Source organism: Rhodotorula paludigena (genome assembly GCF_050403205.1).
Source record: "Rhodotorula paludigena JCM10292 DNA, Rt_paludigena_JCM10292v1_ctg31, whole genome shotgun sequence".
NCBI lineage: Eukaryota > Fungi > Basidiomycota > Microbotryomycetes > Sporidiobolales > Sporidiobolaceae > Rhodotorula > Rhodotorula paludigena.
The window spans coordinates 1-23,221 of record NW_027481427.1 but is presented as its reverse complement, the minus strand read 5'-3'; the positions used below and the strand labels follow the sequence as shown (position 1 = coordinate 23,221).

General features: G+C 60.6%; 7 protein-coding genes across 7 annotated transcripts; 4 read left to right on the top strand and 3 right to left on the bottom strand.

Moving 5' to 3' along the window:
• Positions 1-789: 789 nt before the first annotated feature.
• JCM10292_001770 (uncharacterized protein) lies at positions 790-3,012 on the top strand (the record flags this gene model as incomplete). The annotated part of the gene is made up of 10 exons (XM_076650042.1): positions 790-837; positions 1,016-1,109; positions 1,167-1,205; positions 1,264-1,333; positions 1,398-1,473; positions 1,536-1,789; positions 1,844-2,279; positions 2,344-2,418; positions 2,475-2,850; positions 2,936-3,012. 10 exons carry the CDS (start codon positions 790-792, stop codon positions 3,010-3,012), a joined length of 1,545 nt encoding a protein of 514 aa, XP_076504336.1.
• A 334-nt stretch (positions 3,013-3,346) lies between these two features.
• On the bottom strand, positions 3,347-6,262 carry JCM10292_001769 (uncharacterized protein; the record flags this gene model as incomplete). Its single annotated transcript, XM_076650041.1, has 2 exons — positions 3,347-4,147; positions 4,217-6,262. 2 exons carry the CDS (start codon positions 6,260-6,262, stop codon positions 3,347-3,349), a joined length of 2,847 nt encoding a protein of 948 aa, XP_076504335.1.
• A 1,013-nt stretch (positions 6,263-7,275) lies between these two features.
• JCM10292_001768 (trafficking protein particle complex subunit 13) lies at positions 7,276-9,372 on the top strand (the record flags this gene model as incomplete). Its single annotated transcript, XM_076650040.1, has 3 exons — positions 7,276-7,511; positions 7,569-7,893; positions 7,957-9,372. 3 exons carry the CDS (start codon positions 7,276-7,278, stop codon positions 9,370-9,372), a joined length of 1,977 nt encoding a protein of 658 aa, XP_076504334.1.
• Positions 9,373-9,606: 234 nt separating this feature from the next.
• On the top strand, positions 9,607-10,728 carry MRPL17 (mitochondrial 54S ribosomal protein mL46 MRPL17; the record flags this gene model as incomplete). Its single annotated transcript, XM_076650039.1, has 4 exons — positions 9,607-9,691; positions 9,780-10,238; positions 10,305-10,480; positions 10,573-10,728. 4 exons carry the CDS (start codon positions 9,607-9,609, stop codon positions 10,726-10,728), a joined length of 876 nt encoding a protein of 291 aa, XP_076504333.1.
• Positions 10,729-11,652: 924 nt separating this feature from the next.
• Positions 11,653-11,943, bottom strand: JCM10292_001766 (uncharacterized protein; the record flags this gene model as incomplete). Its single annotated transcript, XM_076650038.1, has 1 exon — positions 11,653-11,943. One exon carries the CDS (start codon positions 11,941-11,943, stop codon positions 11,653-11,655), a length of 291 nt encoding a protein of 96 aa, XP_076504332.1.
• A 556-nt stretch (positions 11,944-12,499) lies between these two features.
• Positions 12,500-13,347, bottom strand: JCM10292_001765 (uncharacterized protein; the record flags this gene model as incomplete). The annotated part of the gene is made up of 5 exons (XM_076650037.1): positions 12,500-12,579; positions 12,657-12,736; positions 12,794-12,829; positions 12,952-13,193; positions 13,255-13,347. The coding sequence occupies 5 exons, from the start codon at positions 13,345-13,347 to the stop codon at positions 12,500-12,502; spliced, it is 531 nt and encodes a 176-aa protein (XP_076504331.1).
• Positions 13,348-14,232: 885 nt separating this feature from the next.
• On the top strand, positions 14,233-17,585 carry JCM10292_001764 (uncharacterized protein; the record flags this gene model as incomplete). Its single annotated transcript, XM_076650036.1, has 8 exons — positions 14,233-15,018; positions 15,077-15,419; positions 15,477-15,679; positions 15,739-16,608; positions 16,664-16,914; positions 16,969-17,073; positions 17,134-17,262; positions 17,318-17,585. 8 exons carry the CDS (start codon positions 14,233-14,235, stop codon positions 17,583-17,585), a joined length of 2,955 nt encoding a protein of 984 aa, XP_076504330.1.
• Positions 17,586-23,221: the final 5,636 nt, after the last annotated feature.

Genomic DNA, 23,221 nt, shown 5'->3' with positions numbered 1-23,221 from the left:
AACCTCGCCCGCTGCTCTCGCTCCGCCAGCTTCCTCTGCGCGGCGGGAATGCTCTGCGCGTGGCTGGCACCCAGTACTGCAGGGCATGCTATCCCGCCATCCGACGCGCTCCTTTGCCCCGCTCTCTTTCACTCTTTCCCCATCAACAACGTCTCGGACCGCGCAACGTTCGCTTCAGCAGTGTCGCACGAGGTACTGCGTTGAGCACTGCGTAGTATTCCAGCACGGGCGGGATCGCTCGGCCTCTCTCCCGCTTCGCAGCGCCTCGTCCCTATCGCGAGCGCCGCTGTCCGTCGCGCACCCCTCTCCTGAACGCTCCGTGCAACAATGCGGACCATCGCGGGGGCGGTGAACGCGGGAGCCCGCTCACGAGAATCGTCACCGCATGGGAAGGCGCCTGTCCGAGGCTTTTGCTCGCTCGTCCGTAGGGCGGCGGCGGCTCGCTATCCCGTTCCTTGCTGCTCAGCCCTCCTTGCTCTGCTCCGCGCGGGATCGTACGTGTCTGCATCCGTACATAGGTATCTCTCCTCGCCATTCCAGAGGAGGGTGTCCAGGATCAAGGGCTGAGCCTCCGCGGACCTCCTCAAACCTTGAGAAACGGAGCGGCACCTGCCCGGTATCTCCTGGCGCAGTCCCCACTGTGTGCTTCCCTAACAGTACGGGATGGGTAACGTTCATATGTGCTGACTTCTCGCCTGATCAGCCACCGACTCGCGGCTCAGCCCGCACCTCGCTCGCAGCGCACCCTTCTTATCCGCACTGCTTCCTTCTCGTCATTTCAGTGCTCTGATGGGTGCAGCTCAGGACGCTTTCGGCTCCATCTGTCCCATCAGCTATGTGCGTATCACATATTGTGCACTTCCCCGCGGGCTGACGTTGTTCTCGCTCAGGGCGAGTATTGCTCGGCTCCTTGGCAGGTCACCATCGACGTTTGCTGTGGCCTTTGTCCCTCACCAGCGGTGCGTGTCTGTCCAGTGCTGTTCAGCCGAGAAGTCTGACCCAGAAGGCGGCGCAGATCAACGGATACGGGACCATCGCGGGTCTCATCCTCTCGTCCTTCTTCGCCATGCTGATCGTGCTGTACAAGCCAGACCAGTCCGCATGGTACAGTGCGTACTCCCTGCCAGCTGCGCATCTCGCTCATGCTGATCGTGCAAGTCTCGCAGTCATGGGCCAACTCGCTGTTGCGCACATGTACCTCGTCGGTAGGTGTTCGCGCAAAATCGAACACTCGAGGCGAGGCTGATCTTCCACCTGGGTCAGCGCTCATGGCTCGCAACATCCTGGGCGTCGCTTCGAATGGGACAAATGCAATCCAGAAATGGCACGCCGAGTGGGTTGACGGCGCGCAACGCAATTTGTCTCGCGCTCCGCCTGACACCTGCTCGCCACTGCAGATTCTGCTTCCTCCTCGGTGCTTCAATCATCGGGACCGTCCTCGCAAGCGTGCTGAGCGATACGCATCACATCCATGCGAGTGACTTCGGCTCTCATTCCTCGAGCGCACAGCTCACACGCGATTGCGCACTTGCCAGGGTTTTGAGAGTGCCGAAAGGCATGCCGAATTCCTTCAAGCGAATCGCGCGCTCAACAAGATGGTCAGTCAACACGGCAGCACGACGATGCAAGTGCACGGGTCGCACCACCTGCACGTCCAGCCCGAGGACCGCTTTCAGCCTGGCGAACACACGGCAAATGCACGTCGAGCGGCGCAGCGGACGCGAAAGTGGGGACATCGCAACCAGGCGTTGCTGCTCCTCATTGCGTTCGGCGGGAGCGAGTTGTACTGGTACGTTCGGCCGTTCGCACCTCTATTTGCAGTCCTAACGTTGACCTTCCACAGGATGATCCTCTACGCCACGACGATCTGGTCTGGCGGATCGGCCGACCAGAAATTCTGGCAGCCGAACTGCGACGACAAGATCGGTGCAGCGTCGACGGCCTTCATCCAGGGCACGATCTGGGCCTTCGTCACCATCGCTGCATTCGCGACCGCTGCGCTCGCGTTCACCGCCTTCTCCTCGAACCAAGAGTCGGCGGCGCACTGGATCGTACGGCACCTCCATCTGCACCACGTTACGAAGGAACCGCTTCGTGTTGCCAAGAAAACCCGACCGCAGCGAAAGAGACCCTTGTCGGGCGCCACGGCTCACTTGTCCCGTCTCTCGGTCGAGGAGCAGGACCAGTCGGCGCAGCGAGCGCCCGAGACGAGGGCGGAAAAGTGGCTCAAGGTCGGCATCTCGGTTGGCGTCTATTTCGCATGGTTCGGGTTGACAGTGGTGCGTACCGCGAGCGGCTGACGCGTCGTTTGTACCCTGCTGACCTTCGAGGGCGTCTGTCCAGGGCATTTACTTCGAAGCACTCGACAAGTTCCTTCTCGTCGGCTGGGGCTGGCCATTCGGCGCTTTGCAGAACCTCGTGCGCTACGTCATGCTCTCTCGTGAAGCGGTTATTCACCTCGCCGTCTTCGACAGGTTTTCGGCTTCTTCGCATTCGTCCGGTTCTTCCTCTTCGGCGTCGGCCGCGAGCAGTTGCAGCCGCTCTGGGCTAGAGCGTCGCCGTCCGCGCCGCGACCCTCGCCTGCGTCGACTTTCAGCGGTCGGCCAGGTCACGACGAGGAGCAAGAACTCGAGGACCGCCATGCGCGCATACGGCGTCGAGATCGTTTCTCGCCGACGCGACTGCTGCACGGTCGCCGGTCGCGCAAGGAGGACGACGTGCTCGCGACGTCGTCAGCGTCGAGCGTCGATCACAAGATGGAGAAGGCTCGACAAAACTGGAACGAGTGGCGGGCACCGGACATCAGCGGCGACGATTACAGCGACTACTTCTCTGACGACCCCATCCGGCGTTCACCATCGCCTCGAACGGTCAGGCGGCTATCCCGGCGCCGTCCCGAAGCGAAAGAGGCCTCGCATGCATCTCACCGCCAAAGCGAGCGGTCCCGACATGCTCGCGACACACGACCTCCCGTCGCAGCAGATCCAGGTCACGCGGCTTTCGGCCGTCTAGACCATCGACCCGGCGAAACAGATTCTTCGACGTCTTCGACGGGCAGGAGCGAGGCGAGGAAATGGTAGCACATGGTGGAAGCGTGCGGAGCGAGAGTAGAGGCGCCACGACCTAGAAATACGACAGGTTCTGTTTACTCTCCGGACCGCGACGAGTCAAGTCTTGCCTAGTCTATGATTAACGTGCAGACGGACGAAACGGACGGAGGGAGCACAACAAGAGACACAACGGTACTACGGGCGTCGTGAGCCAAACAGACTGCGACACAGCACAGACGGACGCCGGAAGAGAACTCCACATGGGGCGCACGAATAGATAGCGACTGATCGCCTTTTCAATCCTCCTCCATCGCATCCTTCACGGCGCTACCGCGCCTCGAACGACCGCGCATACCGTCGTCGCCTTCTGCAGCATCCTCCCCCTCATCGTCGCTGCTCACGCCGCTGCTACCGAGCGTGCGCGTCGTGCTCGGCGTGCCGGGCGTGACCGTGCTGCTCGAGAAGCTGCTGCTCGTGCTCGGCTGACTTCGCACGCTCCGCGGGCGGTGTGGCGAAGGGCGAACACCAGAGTGTGCAGGGGTGGGACCGTGTTGCGAAGCGAAGGAGGACGACGTTGGCGCGGAGGCGCCCGACGCCGAACCTGGTTGATAGAACGAACCCGTGGCGAAAGGTCGGCTGACAGGCGTGCCTTGCGCATCGCCGCCGGTTGCCGAGGATGAAGGAGGTGGAGCCGGGGAGTGCGAGGAATGCGCGAGGTGCGACGGATAGGGAGGGTTGCCGCTGCTGCTGCCAGGTGGGGGCCGGGTCTGCGGCAGAGGGCTCTCCGCCGCCTGCGCTGAAGCGGCTGCCACAGCCGAACGAGTCAGAGGTGGTGTCTCAACCGCCGTACTCGGCGCCATGGGCGTGCGTGCCGAGGCCGGCGCTACGGCGGCGGGTTCGCGCTGCTGACTGGCGGCGCGCGACGCTGCCGTGGCCGCTGCCGCCGGATTTGAGGTGCCGTTACGACCAATCCAGTAGAGGATGAGCTGGTCGGCGTATCGCTGAAGCTCATCGACAGGTATCTTGAGGCGGAAATCGTTCAGGAGGAGGAATTGCAGCTCGAGCTGATTAAGCTCATTGAGAGGCAAGCCGCCGACCTATCGAGGAGCACGCGTCAGATTGTGTCACGAAATCCAACTCACAGGCGGTGAGAAAGGAAAACGCACCTTTGCATAGCGCGAGTTGGTGTAGAACACGTCGCTGAAGAACTTGCTCGCAACAGTCACCCCGGCGATCACAAGCCGGTGGACATTGTAGCTGTCGATGGCGAAGAACTTGTTCGGATTCGCCGCGTCCTCGCTGCTGGGGCCGCCGCCGCCTCCTGCCTCGCGCGGCAACCCAAGGCGCTGCGCCTCGAGCCCGATGCGCGCCATGCGATCGAAATAGACGAGGAGAGCGAGAAAGACCTCGTTGGTCGTCGGACAGTATTTGAGGATGCGCTGCAGGTACGCTTCAATCGAGATGGCCGGGACGTTCCGCGCGTGAAAGCAGAGCGTCGCGTTCGGCGATGACAATGCGACGCTGGAAGCGGTGAGGAGGGACGTGAGGGGCGGTTCGGACGAAAGGTGGTTTGACGAGGAGGCGGGCGTCGCTCCAAGCGGGCTCGGCCCAGGTCGCGAGCCGGACGTGCTGGACGCCGTAGGCGAAGGACCTTGAGACGAGCTGGGCGCAGAGGCAGGCGGCTGAGTGACGGCTGCGCTCGCACGCCGACCGAAACTCGGCGGGATCGACCCATCCTCCGCGCGCTTGTTGCGCAGAAAGCTACTACCCCGTCTGCGCGAGAGGGGCATGGGTGCGTGTGTGCCGCCGAGACTGGGCATGAAGCCCTCGACGCCTCCGCCCGGGCCCGTCTCGCGCAGCAGGTCGACACCCGGCGTGAGAGGCATCTCGTTGTCCCGCTCGGCCTCCTCATCCTCGTCCAACGGCTCGCCATCACCGTCGAGCGCGTTGTCGAGGATGCCCGGTCCGCCCGGCCCGCCTGGACCGCCTGACCCGGCGCGACGACGGTGCCGCGGCGTGACGGGCGAGTTAAGCGGCGCGGCGTCGAAACGCCCTCGGCTCCAGTCGGCTTCACCCTCCATCGCGCCAGTCGATCGCTGCGGCTGGACGCTAGCGTCGTTCGCGGCAGCGTCGGCGGATCCTGCGGGAGTGGCGGCAGCAGTCTGCGCAGCACGGGCATTGCGGGCGTCGTTGGCCTGCGCGATCTGCTCGAGCAGGCACGCGAGCAGGCGGAGAAGCTCCGAAGACGGGTATGAGACGATGTCGACGTGGTGCTCTGTCGGCGCCGTGTTCGGCGTCACGGCGGGCGAAGGCTGCTGAGGCGTATTGGCGGCCGTCGAGTCCTCGTCATCGCGTTGGACGGGCATGCGAATCTCGGGCGAAGGTGCAGACTGGTCCGACGCTCCGTCGTCGCTCGCCGATGTGCTCATACGCGCCACCTTGCGCCGACTGCCTGCGGGACCGGTAACAGTACCCGGCTGCGCGTGCGCCGCCGCCAGACTCGCCGACGAAAGCACCGAGGCGCTGCGGGTCTTGGTATGCCCAGTTCCCAGCTGCGCATCCTCGCCACTCCGCGGGCGTTCGTCGGCAGCCTGCGACGGCGAGAGCTGATGCGCGTGCTGATCGTCCGCCGAGCCGTCGTCCTCCTCCTCCCGCACCGACAATGTCGAGATGTCCATCGCGCCGCTGCCGCTACGTCTCCGCCTTCCAAGCTCGGATGAGCGCGGCGCGGGGCGGTCACGCTCCTTCATTCGAAGCGGGCCATCGCCGTCGCGCATCTCCTCGTCTTCGTTCGCAGCCGCCGAAGCGGACTTGGGCGGCGGGCTGCCCGTGCTGATGGTCGTGGCAAGACTCCCGACGCTGCCGTCGGTGCTGCGAGGCGCGCCCGAAGCGCTACTGTCGCCTGTAAGGCGGCGAGGTCGTCCGCGTTGATGCGCCTCGTCCGAAGTCGTGCCACGCATGGCGGTCGCAGACGACGTAGGAGACGAAGAGCTCGCGCCTGACGAGACGGAAGATGAGGAGGAATGCGGCGAGCGAGTCGAGAAGGACGGGCAGGTGAAGGAATCGGCGGCTGGAGGATGTTGCTCCGCGAAGACCGCGAAAGACTGGTGTTGCTGCGGATGATGATGATGGTGGTGCGACGAGCTCGCGTAATTGGGAGAAGGGGAGGCAAACGAGTTGCTTGCGGTCGACACGAATGTCGGAATGGACATGCCGGGAAGGCGTTCAGGCGGTCGAGTCTGAGGCCCAATGGACAGGCGGCAGGGTGGAAGCGATATCTGACGTTCGGAACCTGCGAACGTCCAACCCTTGTCAGCGCGACTTCCGGTGCGGCCCAAGACAAGGTGCGTCTGAGTGCGGGACAAGGGCAACCGCCCTACCCGAGATCCACGCCGGTCCCGGATAGTAGTGCCGGGTCAATCCACAGAGGTCGGTGCCCGTCACAGACAACGACCCTTGCCCCACAGCTGCACTCTGCTGGTCCATCTTCGACCCCAGCCACTGGTCGACGATCCGACGTCAAGCCCGCAGTCGCAAGCCAATTCGCTCCCAGCCCAGTGCGCACGTAGGCGAGTACACTGCAACGCGACAAGTGCGAGGATCGTGCCGACGCGCGCGCCAGGTCCCGCTGAAGGCAGTCGACTCCGTCTGAAATGAACGGTCGAGACAGCGAGGAGACGACGAGCCTGCCCATACGCAGTTCTGGGGGTCGATGTGGGGCTGTCCGAGGAGGCAGCACCTGCAATGAGGCTCCTGAAGGCGAACGCGCGACTCACAGGCTAGGTTGGAGGGAGGCGTCGTTCGCCGAATGTGCGGAACCGGAGACGATGAGGGGCGGAGCGGCGCAGCGAGCTGCTGAGACTCGGTGAGGGCGCTCGCAGGGGGCGTGCTCGCGCTCTCGTCACGGAACTGCGCTTCGTCCAGCAGACGAGCGGATGGGCGCAGAGCGAGTGCGGCGCACGTTCTCCCCGTGCGAGACGAGCGTGTCTCAGTCACTGCCCCGACCGCATCTCGCTGCAGAGCCTGGTGCGTTTCCCCCCGTTCTCGGTTGAGACAGCAACGTAGTTGGTACCACACGCTGCTTGTCAGTTTGAGATGGTTTTGTTGCATTCAATTACCCCACCCCGCTTCGACCGTCCGCCGTCAGCTCTTACTTTGCTCAGCTGCGTGCGCACACTGCCCAGTGGGCGAGCAAGACCGCGCTGCTCTGCGCGCACCCCCGACGATGGCCTCGCCCTCGCCGACAGATCGCACGCCTCACCTCCTTGCTTTCAAGGTGCTTCGCTCAACGCGACCGTCGCTCGTTCCGTCCGCCCCGCTCGGACACTATGTCGAAGGACCCGGTGGAGACTCGCTTGCGCAGCTCGAGGAGAATGGCATGAGAAGGCCTGGCGGCGCAAGCGGGTTTGGGCGGAGTGGGGCCTTGTCCCTCCCGACCTCGTTCGGCACGATCTACCTTGGGTGCGTACCGTGCTCTGCGCAGTTGCTTGAGCCGACTGACCAAGTCCTCACCCTCAGGGAGACGTTCAATGCCGTCCTCTCTCTCTCCAACGACCTACACAGCTCTCCGGCTCATGCCAGCAGCATCGCCTCGCAGCCGGTGCTCAAGGTCGAAATGCACACGGGTCTCACGCCACAAGGACCCTCGGCCAAGATCGTACTCGCCAACGTGGAGGCGCACGAGGCGGGCGGAATGCTTGCGCCGGGTCAGTCGGTGGAGACCACTGTCGCGCACGAGCTGAAGGAGCTTGGACCGCACGCGCTGGTCTGCACCGTGACGTACGGCGCCGAGGTGCAAGGCGAGGATGGCTCGACTCGGCTGATGAGCAGGAGCTTCCGCAAGGTAAACGCGCATGCCCCTGCAGGACATCCACGAGTTGAGCTCACGTTTCCGGACCTTCGCCAGGTCTACAAGTTTCAGGTCAATAACCCGCTGTCGGTGCGGACCAAGGCCCATGCGCCCTCGCCAGCCACGGCGACGTCGTATCTCTCGCCTGCCGAGCGCTCCAAAATCTTCCTCGAGGTGCAAGTGCATAATCACTGCGAGCACGCCATGTATTTCGAGCGGATGCGCTTCGATCCGCTAGCGGGGCTTTCCCTCGACGACGCCAGCGCTGCCCTCTTTGAAGGGGCCGACGCGCTCCTTCCAGCCGGCGGCGTACGGCAGTTCCTCTACATCCTTCAGCCGGGCAAAGGCGCAGCACCGGCCCCGCCGGGGTCATCGCAGGGGCTGGGACGGTTAGACATTGTCTGGCGAACACCGCACGGCGAGGTCGGGCGCTTGCAGTCGTCGACGCTCGGGCGCCGAGTACCGCAGTTCGGCGTGTCAGGCGCAGCAGCCGAAAACCTCGCTGTGCCGACTGCGACACCGGCTCCCGGCCGACAGCTGTTGCATCCTGGGCGATCAGTCCCTGTCGGCGAGTCGCCGGCCCTTCCGCCTCTCCCCCCTTCGTCCGGCCCGCTGGTCCCCTCCGCCGATGGTATCGCCTGCGACTTGTTCGTCGAGTCTGTCACGCCCTTCTCCTCTTCCAAACCGCCCCTCGCCCCTTTCTGCGCCGAAGAGCCCTTCACGGTCACTTTTGTCATCGCCCTGCGCGAGACGGCCCCGCTTCCAGCAGGGTCGAAACGACGGCTCCACCTTGCTGCACAGCACGTTGCGTGGCATCCCTCCGCCTTGTCGCCGCCTCCATTGCGAGCAGATCCAGCGCCTCCCGCCGCTCGTCACGGCGCCCAACCGAGCGTCACCCTCGAGTTGCCCGGCTCCCTTCCGTCTAGCCAGCCCTCGGTCACTTCCCTTCAGCAGCAGCAGCTGCTGCGACCGTCTCCGGGCGCCTCCACGCTTGCGAACTCTACTCGCACTTCGCTCGAATCGATCGCAGCCTCTGCCGCTCCGGCTTCGCGCGCAAACGCTCAGCTCGCACCGACCTTGCGAGGCGTCCAGCTTCCCCACCCTACGCCCTCCCCGTCAGCTTCGCGACTGGGCAGCGGCTTGCAGCTGCCGAGCTCAAGCGTCGTCCTGCTAGGCGCAAACGTGCGCGACCTTGGCGAGATCGAGCTCGCAGCTCCGCTCGACGACGGCGACGGTGAGGGCGGGCCCGTAGAACACGTGCGGTTCAGCATGCGCTTCTGCGCGCTTGAGCAGGGGCTTGTACGTGTTGGTGGTCTGAGGGTGCTGTTGCTCGACAGCGAGGTCGTCGAGGCGGGTAAGGGGCAGGCGAGCATGGCGCAGGAGGGAGACGCCGGCGAAGGACGGGCGGCGACCACGCTGCTCGAGCTCGGGACTCTCGCAGAGGTGTGGATAACCACTAGCAAAGGGAAGTAGTGCTGAAGCCTTAATAGGGCGCTCTGCCTCTCCACAGTTGCACGAATGAGTGCGAGCGAAAGCGTCTCAAGCGAGAGGGTGACAGAAATCGCTCGAGGGGCTCACGGAGATCTGTAAGCGGGCTTTGAGTGTCTGACGAGCTCGACTGCTCGCGCAACTCGCCACGATCTGAGTCGCGGCCAAGACGACCGCCTTCATCTTGCGCCTGTCGCTCTCCCCAGCTACACGCGAGCCATGGCACCACGAACCCCTGCGGCGCTCGGACGGGCGCTTTCGAGCGCATCTTGCTCGTGCACCCAGCCCACCCGCTCCGTCACCGGTACGTCGCTCGAGGCGGACTCTGTGTCCGGCCATTTTTCTGACAATCCGGCTTCCGCACCCGCTCATCACGTTGCGTGTCCGAACAGCTCGTCTGCAGTCGACCGCTGCAGCAGCCTCCCCCGCCGGCTCATCGGCCCCTCCGTCGCAGCGCGTTGTCGCCGCCGCCCTCCTCTCGCGGCCCCCGCTCCTCCTCCCCGCCCTCTCGCCCTTCGAGGGCTCATACTACGCGTACCAGCGTCGCATTCACCGTGCCCTGTCCAAGCCGGCCGAGAGCGCAACGTCCTGGTTCTTCAAGCGGGGTTCGGCGGCGGAGAAGGCGTTCACGAGCTTCGACCAGCGAGTGGGCAAGGAGGAGCAGAAGGGCGACATGGTGGAGCGTAGGGCGTACGAAATGGCTGGCGAGGAGGTTGAGGGTGCCCCCGAGCTCATGCACCGCGAGACGGAGGCCGACCGTGTTGGCGACGAGCACAGCTTGGAACGGCGAGCGGACCGCACGCTGTACCTGCTGCTGAAGAAGAAGCGGGACCAGCACGCGTGGCAGTTCCGTGCGTTCATATCATCCGTTCAGCGAAACGCTTTCTGCGCTGACTTTCGTTTGCAATCCGACGCAGCGCAAGGGGGCGTTGAGGGTCAGGAATCGCTCGTACAGGCAGCACAGCGGGAGTTGCACGAGGAGACTGGGCCGAACGTTGATGTCTGGCCTGTCGGGCGTGTCCCGGCTGGCGCATACGAGTACGCCTTCCCGGCGGAGCACGTCAAGAAGTTCCCCGCCCACGCGGGTGCGACGGTTCGTCCAATGCTTCCTCCCGTTGTTAGCCAGACCTGCGCGTGTGCTACCGCGTGGCTGAACATCTGTACCTGACGAATTTGGACCTGCAGGTCTTCTTCATGCCGATGCGCGTGATCCGCGGGCAGGCGGTTCCCAGTCAGAAGGAGGGCATCGTCGATTTCGCGTGGCTTACCAAGGAGGAGGTGCAGAAGCGCGTATCGCCGGACTACTGGCAGGCGATCGAGCCCATGCTCTCTGATCAGTAGACGCCAGCCTTCCCAGTAAGACCACCCTCGACTCGTTCCTATGAGTCCGCATGCTGCCGACTACGCCAGTGCTATGGCGATCTCGCGCATGCCGTCATGTCCGCGCATAGCTGCACGCGATTCGCGCTTCCTTGCTGGACGGCTCCTACTTCGCTGCTGATGCTTCAGGTTGGCCCGCATCTCTCTTTCTCGCGGCTTGAGCTTCATGCCTCTCGGTGGTTCGCAGCTCTACGCTTCCTGAGGTGGATGGCGGGTTTCGGCCCGGCAAACATCGCCCGGAGGCTTGGGCGCGCATCTCTTAGGCTCACAGGCGTGCGCGTTGCGGCCTTTGTGACCCGCTTGCGCCTTGCCGTCCTCTCGACCCTCTTGCTAGTGAACCGACACGATGGTGCATCTTCGCGTCGAAGCGTTCCTTTCAATCCTCGCGCATTTGCCCTCGTACGAAAGGGTGAGACGCGGTGCGGAAAGTAGGAGGTTTGGCATGCTGCGTGATGTGCGGGACAGCTGTTGCTATGAACTCTGCACGTTTTGACGGATCTCGCTTGGCTTTGAGACTCGGAGGCAGCAGCAGCCGGGCGAGGTTCTGGCTTGTCGACAGCACACCCTGAGAATTCAAACGTCGGCTCGCTGTCTATGTTTTGTCGGCATGCGGGTCAAGCAAAGGTCGCTCGCCGTGTTGTCGTAGCCTCCCTCTTCTCGTGCTCTGCAGATCGTAGTAGGACCAAGACACAGAAGATCCAGATGACGGAGGGCGAAGAGACTTCCTGTTCTCACATCTGTACGTTCGCTGAGTCGTTACGCCAATCATCAGACTCGAACTGCCAATCTGACTGAGCTTCTGATTTCCTACAGGTCACAAAGAAGGGGGAGAAAGCGGAAGATCCGCTGGACCGCCCGTCACTCGGCTACTGCAACCCTCACTCCTCAATAACGTGCCGCCTTGCCGAGCTCGATCTCGTCGAAGGCGGTCTTCGCGAGGTCGAAACGAACGGAGTAAGGGGACGACGATGCGAGCATCGAGCTTGAAGAAGGGAAGTCGCCCTTTTCGTCTGTTTCCTCCTCGACTTTGACCTCTTCACGCACATGCACCTGAAGAGATTGTGTCGGGGGATATGCCCCGGTCGTCGACGCGCTGAAGCCTGTCGAACGGGCCGCGATCTTGCTGCGCGACATGTCGGCTGAAGTGAAGTCGTGTTGGTCGCCAGAAGCGGACATCGAGCGGGCGTTCAATGTCAAGACGACAGAGAGCATGTATATCTTGCTCTCTTGGAAGCCTGGGCAAATTAAGAGAGTGAGCGGTCCTGCAAGAGTCAGCGATGACAGCGAAGGGTTTCCCAAGATTAGCGGCGGAACTTGCCTGGCACAGTGTACCACATTGTTTCGCTACTCATGACGATTGTCAACTGCAGGAAAGTCGTCAACGACAGGCTCGCAGACACGATTGGCTCGCGAGCAGTACGTACGAGCACGGCGAGCTGGATGGTTAGGGACAACGCATTCGTCTGGAAGGATTTGATGACGATCTGACGCAAGACTCCGCTGCTTATCAAAGGCATGGGCACGGGGAGCTCAGTGAATGCGGTAGTGGATTCGTAAAGAACAGACACACTCTCGCATGGCGACGCCTGCCCTCTCGCGACGTGGCTTGAGCATCAGGTACCAGGTGATGGCGCTTGTGATGAGTATGTCGCAGAGAAGCCCGCATCCAAGCCAGGCATACATGACCGGCTGTGTCGACGGGAATCAGCGATTGTCTTTCAGCGAGAAGTAGTCAGCCGCTGACCTTGATGTCCTTGAATGATAGAATAGAGTCCGCGGTGGCCGCCCAGTGGGTGAGGTAGAACGCAAGACCTGTATCCGATATCCGAACATGGTCGAACGCGGCGTCAGGTTGTACCAGGCTAGCAAAGTGAGTTGCAAATGCTCACAACAGGCGGCCACCTGAATCAGCAGCATGACGCTGGCCAAAGGCCAAGCCTTTTTATTCGAGATGATCCAGACGCGCCAGCTACAAGTAAGAGCAGATCAGCGGATTGATCAGGCTGTAGTCAGCAATGCAACTCACGTGTAGAAACCTTGAGCGAGCAAAACATTGGGGCCCCTGCGTGTGAGGACGTGAGTGTCTTGCCACACATCAGCTCGGCGCCGAGGAACGCCCTACGTCCTGCAAGGATATCTCTGTGTCAGGATCTAGCGCGGGCGGTGACAGGCGGAGACACGCACAAGACTGCGTAACCGATGTACGGCCAGGGGATGGCCGTGTATACCGTAGGGTTTGAGAAGGCGGAGATTGTGTAGCCATACGCCCAGCCGCATTCGATCGCGGTGTCCGCGGTAGCGGAAAGGAGGTAGAATCCAACCAGGAGGCGGAAGACGAGTCGATCGGTCCTAAAGCGCACAAAGTAGGTGATGATGAGGAACAGGAGGAGACCGTACAGCGAACACGTCACGAAGGAGGCGATGAGCTGTGCGCGAACTCACTTGCCGGTCAGCTCGAATCGTGAAACGAGAGGACGGGGGACGCACGACAGGCTGGGCGACCTGGGTCAAGGCGAACTGCATCTGGGCTGCAGCCGCTGCAGCAGTCGCAGCCGCTGCTTCCGGACTCAGGGTCCCCATATCGGGAGTAAGCGTGGCCATCTCGAGGCAATGCGAGGAATGTCGAAGGGAAGAGAGGAGACAATCTGTCGAGCAGGAGCATGCGCGGGAACTTGGACTTGACCACTTTGCCTCCGCACTAGAGGAGGTGCGTGCTGATCAGCTCAAGCTTAGGCCGAAGTGGATTGTGAAGGCGACGCGAGACACGGAGCCGGCCCCTCTCTCGAGTAGGTCGCGAGCGCCGGGGTGCGACCCGTGCCTCACCGGCAGCGATCGCCCACAGCTGATATATGTCTAGTCTGCATGTTCAAGCCTGCAGGCTGTCAGGACGAGGAAGGGACGAGCCCGCTGAGGAGAAAGGGCAGCAGGCGCCTGCGCGGCGACCGGTTCGGAGCGCACGGCCCTCGTATCCAGCCGTTGCGACCAAGAAGCATTCAGAAGGATCGGCGCCTTCCAGCGGGCCTTGCGAGCCTGTATGCGGTGTGCGCAGCCCGCGCCGCATGGCGGCAAGAGTGCTACAGGCGTGAGAGGCAGAGAAGCAGCATTGCGACGGATGGCTGAAGGCGATCATTTCGGTAGCAGGCGCTGACTGTCCCCGGTGACAGGCTCTGTTACTAGAGGGACTCGTCGCGCTGGCACACGGTCGACGTCGCGACGTCGCTGCCCTCTCATCAGTTGGCGACTCTTTTCGCCGACGCGCAGCTCTAGCGCTGCACTGATACTCCGAGACACTCGAATAGAACCAGGAACAACGCTCGGTGCGGTCCCTGGCCCTCCACAAGGGCACTGCGCACCCTCGAACCTTGCGTCCCGCGGTCTGGCGTCCGACTTGAACTCGCGCGGTGAGTGCACCCCTGCAAGGCTGCCGGTACGGTGTTGAGCTGATCGTCGCTGTGCAGTGTCGAGATGACCACAAAGGAGGCGCTGCGACAGCTCTCGCGTCTCTTCGCGTCCACGCCATCCTCTGCGACTTCCCCCACCGACCCGTTCCCGTCCAACGGGCTGCCATCCGAAGTCACGGCCGCCCTCGACGAGCAAATTCGCACGTTTGCGGCTTCTTTCCCCTCATCGGCGCCCGGCGGGAGCACCGCAGCGGGACTGTCGGAAGGCGAGCGCGAGCGCACCCGCTGGCGGGAGGGCTTACTCGAAATCTGGACCTCCGTTGAGCCGCTCCCGGGCACGGAGCGCGAGCTGCATAACATTGCGCGCGTCTCCGCTTTCCTCGTCCTGCTCGACAAACTCAGCGCGGACGTCGGTGACGATGACGATTCGGCGCTCATCAGCCGTCGCGATATCGGGTCTGTCTGGTGGAACGCTGTTCTCCGGCGCACTATGCTCGGTACTGCGCGCGATTCCGAAGGCGACGCTGCTGCGACCAAGGCGCCGCAGGGTCGGGGCCGCAAGCCCGAGCGAAAGGGCAAGGACCCTGTCGCGCTGCATTCGGGCACAGCCATGTTGCCGCTCTACGTGTCGCGCCAAGCATTGTCTGCCGCGACGAGGATGATTGTATGGGGTATGGCGGCGCCGCGAGACCGTGTGGACGCCTCAGACGAGTGGGTTTCTCCCTTCGGGGTTGTCATACTGAACGAGTACGAGGACCGCGCCCTCGCTCGTCTCAAGGGTCTCGACGAAGGATACGGTATCCGTAATCTCGAAGAATGCCTTATTAGCTGGGGCTCAAGCTCGCCGAAGGTCTGCGATTCTGCATTCATGTCCTTCCGGACGGCACTCACTCTCCTTGCGCCAACAGGCCTTCTTCGCCCGGGTGGCTACCTTTCTGAATCCGAGCGTGCCTGCACTTCTGCCGTCGGTCTCGCTTCTCCTCGCCTTCCTCGCCCGCAACTCGGCGAAATCGTATCATGCGCTTGCCACCCCACTCGTCGGAAACCTCGTCACGGTCGCCCTGACCGTCTCCTGCCACGCCATCGTCACGCTCTCGATCAAGACGCTCGTCATTTTCGTCGTCGCACTGCCTGTCATCATCGGCGAGCAGTTGTTCGGCATCATGGCGGTCTACGGCCGTGCCGTCTCGTGGGAGCCGTCGTTCGACCATGACGAGGAAGCGCAACAAAGTGGAGCCTTTTCCGCAGACGGTGTGTCTGCCGTCCTATTAGCACCGTTCAGCCTGGGCCCAGTTGACGTCTGAGCAGATATTCATGGGTTCCTCGACGAGTACGAGGACAGTCTGCCCGATCCGACAACTCTCTTCACCGCTCTCTACGGCATCTACCCGTGCAACTTCTCGGCCTTCTTGCGTGACCCCGTCGACTATTTGCGCGGTAAGAAGTGGCCGGGTGCTCTTGGCGACGGCGTGATCGACCTGAGTTCAGTCAGCGTCCGCTCTCGCAGTGAGGTCCGCAGAAGCTGTTGGTGTCAATTGACGTTCACAAGTCTGACCCACAACTCGAGCAGCCCGTTATGCGCGGCCACACGCTTCACCCCGCACTTTTCAATGGCGACGCCGAGACGGAGCTCACTGACACGAAACGCTGGGCTCGCCTCGAGGCCGCCGATGTCATGGCTGCTTGCGACCGCAATGTCGCTCAAGTCCACTTCGAGACGGCGTACGACTGGCGCGGTATGCCGTCGTCCGCACTTGCGGAAGACGAGCGTCGTTCTTTCCGGCCATCCACCCAGCTCGCCGACAGTCAGCCGCTGGATTCGACTGTCCCGACGCCGAAGCCCGCCTCGCCCGACCACTCCCGCCCACTGTCACGCGCGGTCTCAAGAGCGCGCTCGGCCACCCCGTCCAGTGTCGCCGCCGGTTCACCTGCGAGAGTGTCAACACCGCACATGCCGGCGACCACGCACTTCGCGAACTTCCAGGCGCTCCAATCCTTCAGCTCGCCGTCTCTCTCGCCCGCTCGACGATCAGGCTCGAGGTTCCGCCATGCTTCGGATGAGCAGGGCGGTGATTCGATGGCCTGGTCAGGCACCCTCGACCTGGCGAACGCACCGCCTTCCCTGCCGGCCAGCATGTCGCGCCGCTCGTCGGGTGTCACCTCGCACGGTACTGGTGGCGGCCTGCTCTCGCCCGAGCTCCTCCCGGTGGGCGCGTCGAGTGCTGCAAGCTCGACTCGCGGCGCACGAAGCGCCGTGTCGCCGGCGCCGACGCCCGCGCAAGTCGGCGCACTGCTCGTCAAGCTTGAGACGGAGCTTGTGCTTTTGCAGGGCGAAGTCAATTTCCAGAGCTACCTCAAGCAGCTGCATCTGCAGCATATGGGTACGCTCCACCGCGAAAAGGTCCTCGAATCAGGCGCCGAGGCGGAACGGCAGAGCTCAGTGCGTCGCTGCCGAATGTCCACGTGCTGTTTGCCGACTCGATGTTCTTGCGCAGTTTCGAACTATCCGAACGCTGCGCGCGCAGCTCAAGGCGACGCAGTTGGCGCTCGACCAGCTCCGTGCCGAGCAGGCGGCGACAAAAGCCAACTGGACGTCGCACATCGTTGACCTGCGCGACAAGCTGTCGGGGTTGCGCGAGCACCGAATGCGCTGGGATCACGTCGAGAAGGAGCTTCGTGCCGAGCTGGAGGACTGGAAGGACCGCTGCGGCAAGAAGGAGAGGGAACTGGCCGAGGAGGGCGCAAGGTCCGTGTCTCGTGCAAAGGCGGATTTCCGGGACTCACAATTCCATGCCTGCAGCCTCATGAACCTTCGCAATCAGGTCACGCTCGACGCGAGGAAGATCGCCCGGATTGGCGAGTACGAGAATCGCATCGAGGCGCTGACGAAGACGCTGGCAATCTGGTGCGCTGAAGCTGGGGCCCTCGTTTGCGGAGGCGCAAGGCTGATCAGACAATCCCCCAGTGACGCCGACCTCGTCAAGTTTGTGGAACAGCGCAAGGAGATGAATCTGCTCGTCGGCGAGTGGAAGAAAGCCGACCTTCTTCGCGCATCGGTTGAGCACGAGGCCGCGCAGCTCAGAGCCGCACTTCGGTACGCTGCTCCTTGTGCATCTTCCCCAGATCCGCTCACGTGACTTGCTCGACAGCACAATGGAGGCCAATCTTGTCGAAGCGAAGCGTCAAGCGGCTTCACGTGGCGCAACTCTTGCCGCCAGCTTTGACACCCATCCCGATTCGAGACTCGGCGAGCTTGCTCAGGTCCGGCGCGAGCTGGAGCGGCTGCGGGCTCGCAATCTTGAGCTCGAAGAGCGTCTCGCCGACGCTTTGGACTATGACGACGATGATGCGCTGGTCCAGGAGGGCAGCAGGGCGGAGTCGGCGGCAAGTGGTTTGAACAAGACTGCGGTGCAATAACATGTGTGCTCGCTCAACCTCCCGGCTTTCTGATGCTGAGAGCAAGGCAAGTGAGATGAACGGGTCCCAGGTTGACTGCAGCAAGACAAACCCACGCTGAGACAATGCACTACAGTCTCGCGCTCACAGTGCACTACAGTGCGGGCAGTGCGCGCTGAAAATGCACCACATTGATGAAATGCTGCGCGCTCTTGCTCTGTGTGGTTCTTATCGCAACTTTGCGTCCCCGGCATCTCGAAACGTGGCGAGATAGTATAGTGGTTAGTACAGTCGGTTCTGACTTGAGCACTTCCGACTAACCTGGGTTCGATCCCCAGTCACGCCTTCTCTTTTTTGCTGGCGAATGACGCCTCTGCCAGCGTCTTGAGGCGCTGGGGCCGTCACCGCTCTTTTGCTGCGGGCTTGCTTGAGTGCCAGGAAACCCACGGGAACATCCTCAGGTCAGGGAAGCAATATTCTGACATGCCTGGCCGCCAGGGACTGTCGTTTGCTGGACGGCACGCCATTAAAGTATCAGTATGCGGGGTTAGGACCCTCCTCCACACAGCCGCTCGGTTGATCTAGTTGGTTATGATGTGGACCTAATACCTCCGGGTGCAAGTCCAATGTCGGCGGTTCGATCCCGCCACTGAGCAGTTTCTTTTGCTTTCTTTTGCACTGCGCACGAAGTGCCTGGGGCTGCTGCCGGGCAATGTTGCCTGTGCTGTTTTTTTTTTTTGCAGCGTATACGCAGAAAAAGAGCAATGCAGGAGCTCTGACCGACAGGGCACCTGGCATCCCAAAGGTGTGCTTCTCTGCAGCCCCATGGTGATTCTGAGGCGGCAAGGTGCACAAGGGAAAGGCCAGTCGGTAGTGCCTTGCGGCAAAAGAGGGCACTCTCGTCAAGAGCGGACGCACAGAAATCGAAAAAAAAAGCTCTTCGACCGGGAATTGAACCCGGGTCTCTGCCGAGTTGAGCTGCACGCAGCTTGACAAGGCAATATACTAGCCACTATACTATCGAAGACTTTAGTTGAAGCGCGGTTGATACATAACATCCACATTACCAAAACGGGGCCCGCTGGCGTAACTCTCCCCAGACCAACGTGAAAGTCAATTCCAACCACGTTCCGGGGCAGAACCAAAAAAAACTCCCTCTGCTGAATGTCAGGGAACCTATGCGCAGACTCTGCAGGCCCTGCATCAGCTTTTAAGGACATTCTGCATGTGCCTGCAGGCTTGTTGTTTTGCTGCTTCAGCGCCCATCTTTGGCAATGCTGCAAGTATGTGTCAGACCCAAAGCAACAAACAGTCCCTTTGGCCTGGTGACTGCCTCAGGGTTCCGAAGAGTCCTCGGCCCACACTATGTAAGCTCTTGATGGAATCAATTGGTCTGATGTGTGCCTGTTGGGACAGAGTTTTGTCGAGCAAAGCAGAGAGGAGCAGAACTACAAATCTTCCCAAGGCTGAACACAGCACTCACCCTCAGTCTATGCTCAAGTGCGCCAAAACAACCAAGGGATAACAACCTTTGCGCGCTACATACATGTGGCGCCTGCGCATATCAGTGCCCTTCTGCCTGATGTTGCCGCACTTGCCTATAGTACAGGGTGTTTCTTGGCTCTCTCGTGGCACCTGCTAACAGCATTTGCGTTACTGCAGCACTATCTTTTCCTTCCTTCTGTCAATACATGTTCTGCTTTGGACCTCCAGTGCCATGCTCAGCACGCTGACTCAATGGTCTCACAGGGCAGTTGCAACGCTGGGGCAGTAGGTGTCCAAGCTCCAGAGTTGCTGAAAATTTGGTGCGCATGCGTTGGACAAGCAGTGGCAAACAGGGCGGGATGGATGCATATTGCAAGGCCAGAGATCCCCAGGTCAAGACAAGACTTTACATACAGTCAGTCTGGACAAGGAAGGCCTGTGGCGGGATGACAGGAGACAGTCAGGCCCTCGAGGAAGTGCAGAACAAAGCGTGTGCTCACAGCCACAGCAAGTTGCAGCACAAAGGGTGGCAATGCGGCACAAGGTTCTCGATGCTCATGATGTAAGTGCTCCTAGAGTAGAGCATCAGGGGCAAGCTTGACGTGACATGTGTTCTGCCATTGCGCATCAGGGCCTTTCCGCTGGCAGCTTGTTCTAATCACTGGCCCTTGTCCACACGGCCGTACCAAAAGCGGACACCTGAACAGTGGCATGCTTTGTAGAGCTGTCATTGATAGCTACTGACAGTCTGACTGGGCCATCTATTGTCCAAGCCTGCAATTTTGGCTTTTGTGGCTCCTCCAACCGCAATCAGAAATCCTAATTGCTCAGCCTGACTGAGGTACCCACTGCTAAATACCTGCGGGGTCATCAAACTGCACCTGACAACCCTGCCAACGTGCAGATAGGCATTCTGCACTTGTAGCCACTGCAGTGACACTGACCAGTATTGCCATCTCCCTATGCCTCTGAGTCTCATAGGGTGCACACAAAGTTGCCGCATTGACCAAAAGAGACACCTGACTGATGCCACATTCTCTCCACCGAGATTCTGATTTGCAACTGGTCAACATCTAGCTTTTGTCTGAACTTGTAAGCCCTATGATAGCACCAATTATGTTGAATATGTCAGTGTTTGATCACACCCTGTTGCCTCAGCTTCTTGCAATGCTGTTGTCAACTGTGAGAGCATTTCTTATTCATCACTTGCCGGCGCTGCACTAACAGGAGTGGCCAGCGTGTGTGGTCTGTCTGCAGTACCAGCAGAATCTGCCTACAAGAAAGTCTGTGGGAGAGGCTCAACCACTTTCTTATGAACCAATCTTTCTTGTGCATTTTGCTAACGCTCACATTTTTTGTGACTGGGAAGGGCTTTGGGCTTTCTTATAGGCAGATTTTTCTTATAGGTCTTTCTCTTATATGCAGATTCTACTGTATGTGCATCAGTGAGAGCGCAAGGGAGTGTGGGCAAGCATGAGTGTGAGGGAGGTTTAGCAAGCCCAGCTCTGCATGAACACTACAATTTGGCACCTGGTCACTCAACCTCTGCCTCAGTGCAAAGCCGCAGTGTCAAATTATACTCAATTGGAGCAAGTGGCATGCCATGCAATGGCACATTTGTATCCAAGGAGGTCCATGTGCACCTGCTTGTGTCCTGCACACACGACGCAGGGCAATACACCACGATCTTCAAGCCAGGCAAAGCTGACATCTTGCCCCTACTTAAGTCACTATAGATCTTGTCAATTACCATGGGTGTAGAGTGTCTGCTTCTGCAACACACAGCTGCCTGATCACCTATGTACCAGGACACCAGGACTTTACTGCCTTGCCAAGCCCTGGTGCTGATCAGAGGCATGTGCACAATCGATATTGTTACACCAATTGATTGGCCTGATTGACAAGCTCACAAACATGTACAGCAGCAGCATCTCTTAGCCTAGGCTGCAGCAGTACCATCACGCACTAACGAGGGTTGCATCTACCTGGACAGCCTGTGTGGGACCTGCTCTGTTGTTTCTTTATGCCTGTACACAGAGACAGCTTGTCACAAGTGTTCTTCACCCTTCCCTGCGCTTTGCGCAGATATCTGGCAACTACCAGCTGGGCCGCAGCCTGGACAGCCAAGGCAGATTTTGTGCAGCAGTAGAGGTGCGTGCGTGCCACAAGGATGCCTACAGGCAAGTCAACCTGGTCAAATCAGCCCTAGAAGAAGTTGTATCCTGCTCTGCTTTGAGGTGCAGTTCTGAGCGCTCAGACAGGATGCAGTGCAGGAGTCGCCAGCTGACAGTGTCAACTGTATGCTGCCACAGACTTCTGCCAACACTTTCATCTGGCAGATGCTCCTGCACTGCCACAGCTCACTGGCTGGGCTCTCCCCCTTTCTTTGGCTTGCAACCCCTTCTCTTGCTTTTTAGAGAGCCTGGAGACTCCCACGCTTCACCAATTGCCCACTGACCCCCCTCCTGTTTGGCAGACGCCCCTTGCCCTTGCGCATCACTGCTCTTCAAGCCTGAGAGCAGGTCTGTCCGGTGCTCTGCTCTCCTCTCTGTTGAGTTGCAATTCTGACTATGGCATTCCTCTCTATTGGTCCAGTACCAGGCAAGCCCCACAACTCTCAAGGCAGTGCACCTCCGTTTGCTATTCCCAGGCGCAGAGGGAAGAGAAGCGCAAGTTAGCAGTGCAAGCTGACCAATGGCCAAGCACAATGCAAGACAGGCTTGCACCCAGGCAGGGACCGTCAAAGCCATAGTAACTTGGCAGCTCTTTGCAGAACAAGCAAAAGTTCACCTCATTTTCAGGAAGCAGTAACAGCACCCGTCGCTGCACCGCTTCAGCTGCCAAGATGTGGGCCAGCAGCAAGAAGAGCCATCTACAAAGTGCAGTGGCTTTGCAGGTCCTCTGTGCTTGACTGTGTGGCTGGCACACTTCAGCAGAGTGTACAGTAGTGGCAACACGGACAGAACAGATAACTGAGAGAGAGGTGAGGTAAGTGAGAGAAAAGCAGCAGAAGAAGAGGCCACCTGGCCTGAGGCAGTGTCCTTATCCCCTCATGCCAAGGCTTACAAAGCACTCCCAGATGTGGATGTCAGCTTGCATCAGGCAACTAAAGGCTTTGCAAGAGCTGGACAACCAGAAGGGACTGTCAAAGTGCTGCTATGCACTAAGAGAGCAGTATCCATACTCTGGAAGCAGCAGGCGTCTCACTGAGATGCTGCTGCTGTTGCTGCTGCTGCTGCTGACGGCCTAAACAGCCCAATCCCAGACGTGCAGGGGAGGGGGCGCAAGGGGACGGGGCAAAACCAGCTAGACACAAGGGCAACAAGTGTGAAAGACAATTTAGACAATCTCAGCTTTGCAGCTGCAAGCAGCGGGAAGGACTGAGATAGGAGAGTTGCTGTTCCAATCAGAAAGCGCATCTACAGCGGTACTTGACAAGAAATTGTTGCTGCACCTTCGCCGGCGCAGCCTTAAGATCACCCTCCGGTCTTCCACCACCATTCTCTGTGCTAATGGTGCAGTGGTTGGGGGCCAGTGAGGCCGGCAGGGCATACTCCCCTGTGGAGTAGTCCCGCAGCTTCACCTTTTTATTGCAGGTCCAAGCCCCGCTCTCCCTTCTCTTTGGCAGCTAGCACCCCTCAAGACTAAGATCCTTCTTCACTCTTGCTGCCCTCGCCTGTCCGGCGGATCTCTCCTTTATTGCCTGCTGCTTCCAAGCGCGAAGGGAAGAGAAGCGCAAGCTAGCAATGCAAGGCTTATGGATGGAAGAACACAATGTGAGATGGACCTGCTCTCAGGCGCAGAGGGAAGAGAAGTGCAAGGAACAAGGAGATCTGCCAAGACAGGAGAGCACAGCAACAGGATAGGGGGATCTAAGTCTCAGGGGTTGCAAGCAGCAAAAGAGAGGAGATAGCGGAGCTAGTCAGAGTTGAATTAGCAATGAAAAAGTGAGAGCCGCGGGATTATTCCACAGGGGATTATGCCTTGCCGGACTTACCGCACAGAGACCACTGCAACATCAGCACAGGGAATGGTGGCAGACAACTGGAGGGCAATCTTGAGCCTGCGCCGCTGGAGGTGCAGCAACACCCCCCCTCACCCCCTCACCCCCCCGGGGGGGGGGGGGGCGCGGGGGGGGGGGGGGGGGGGGGGGGGGGGGGGCGGGGGGGGGG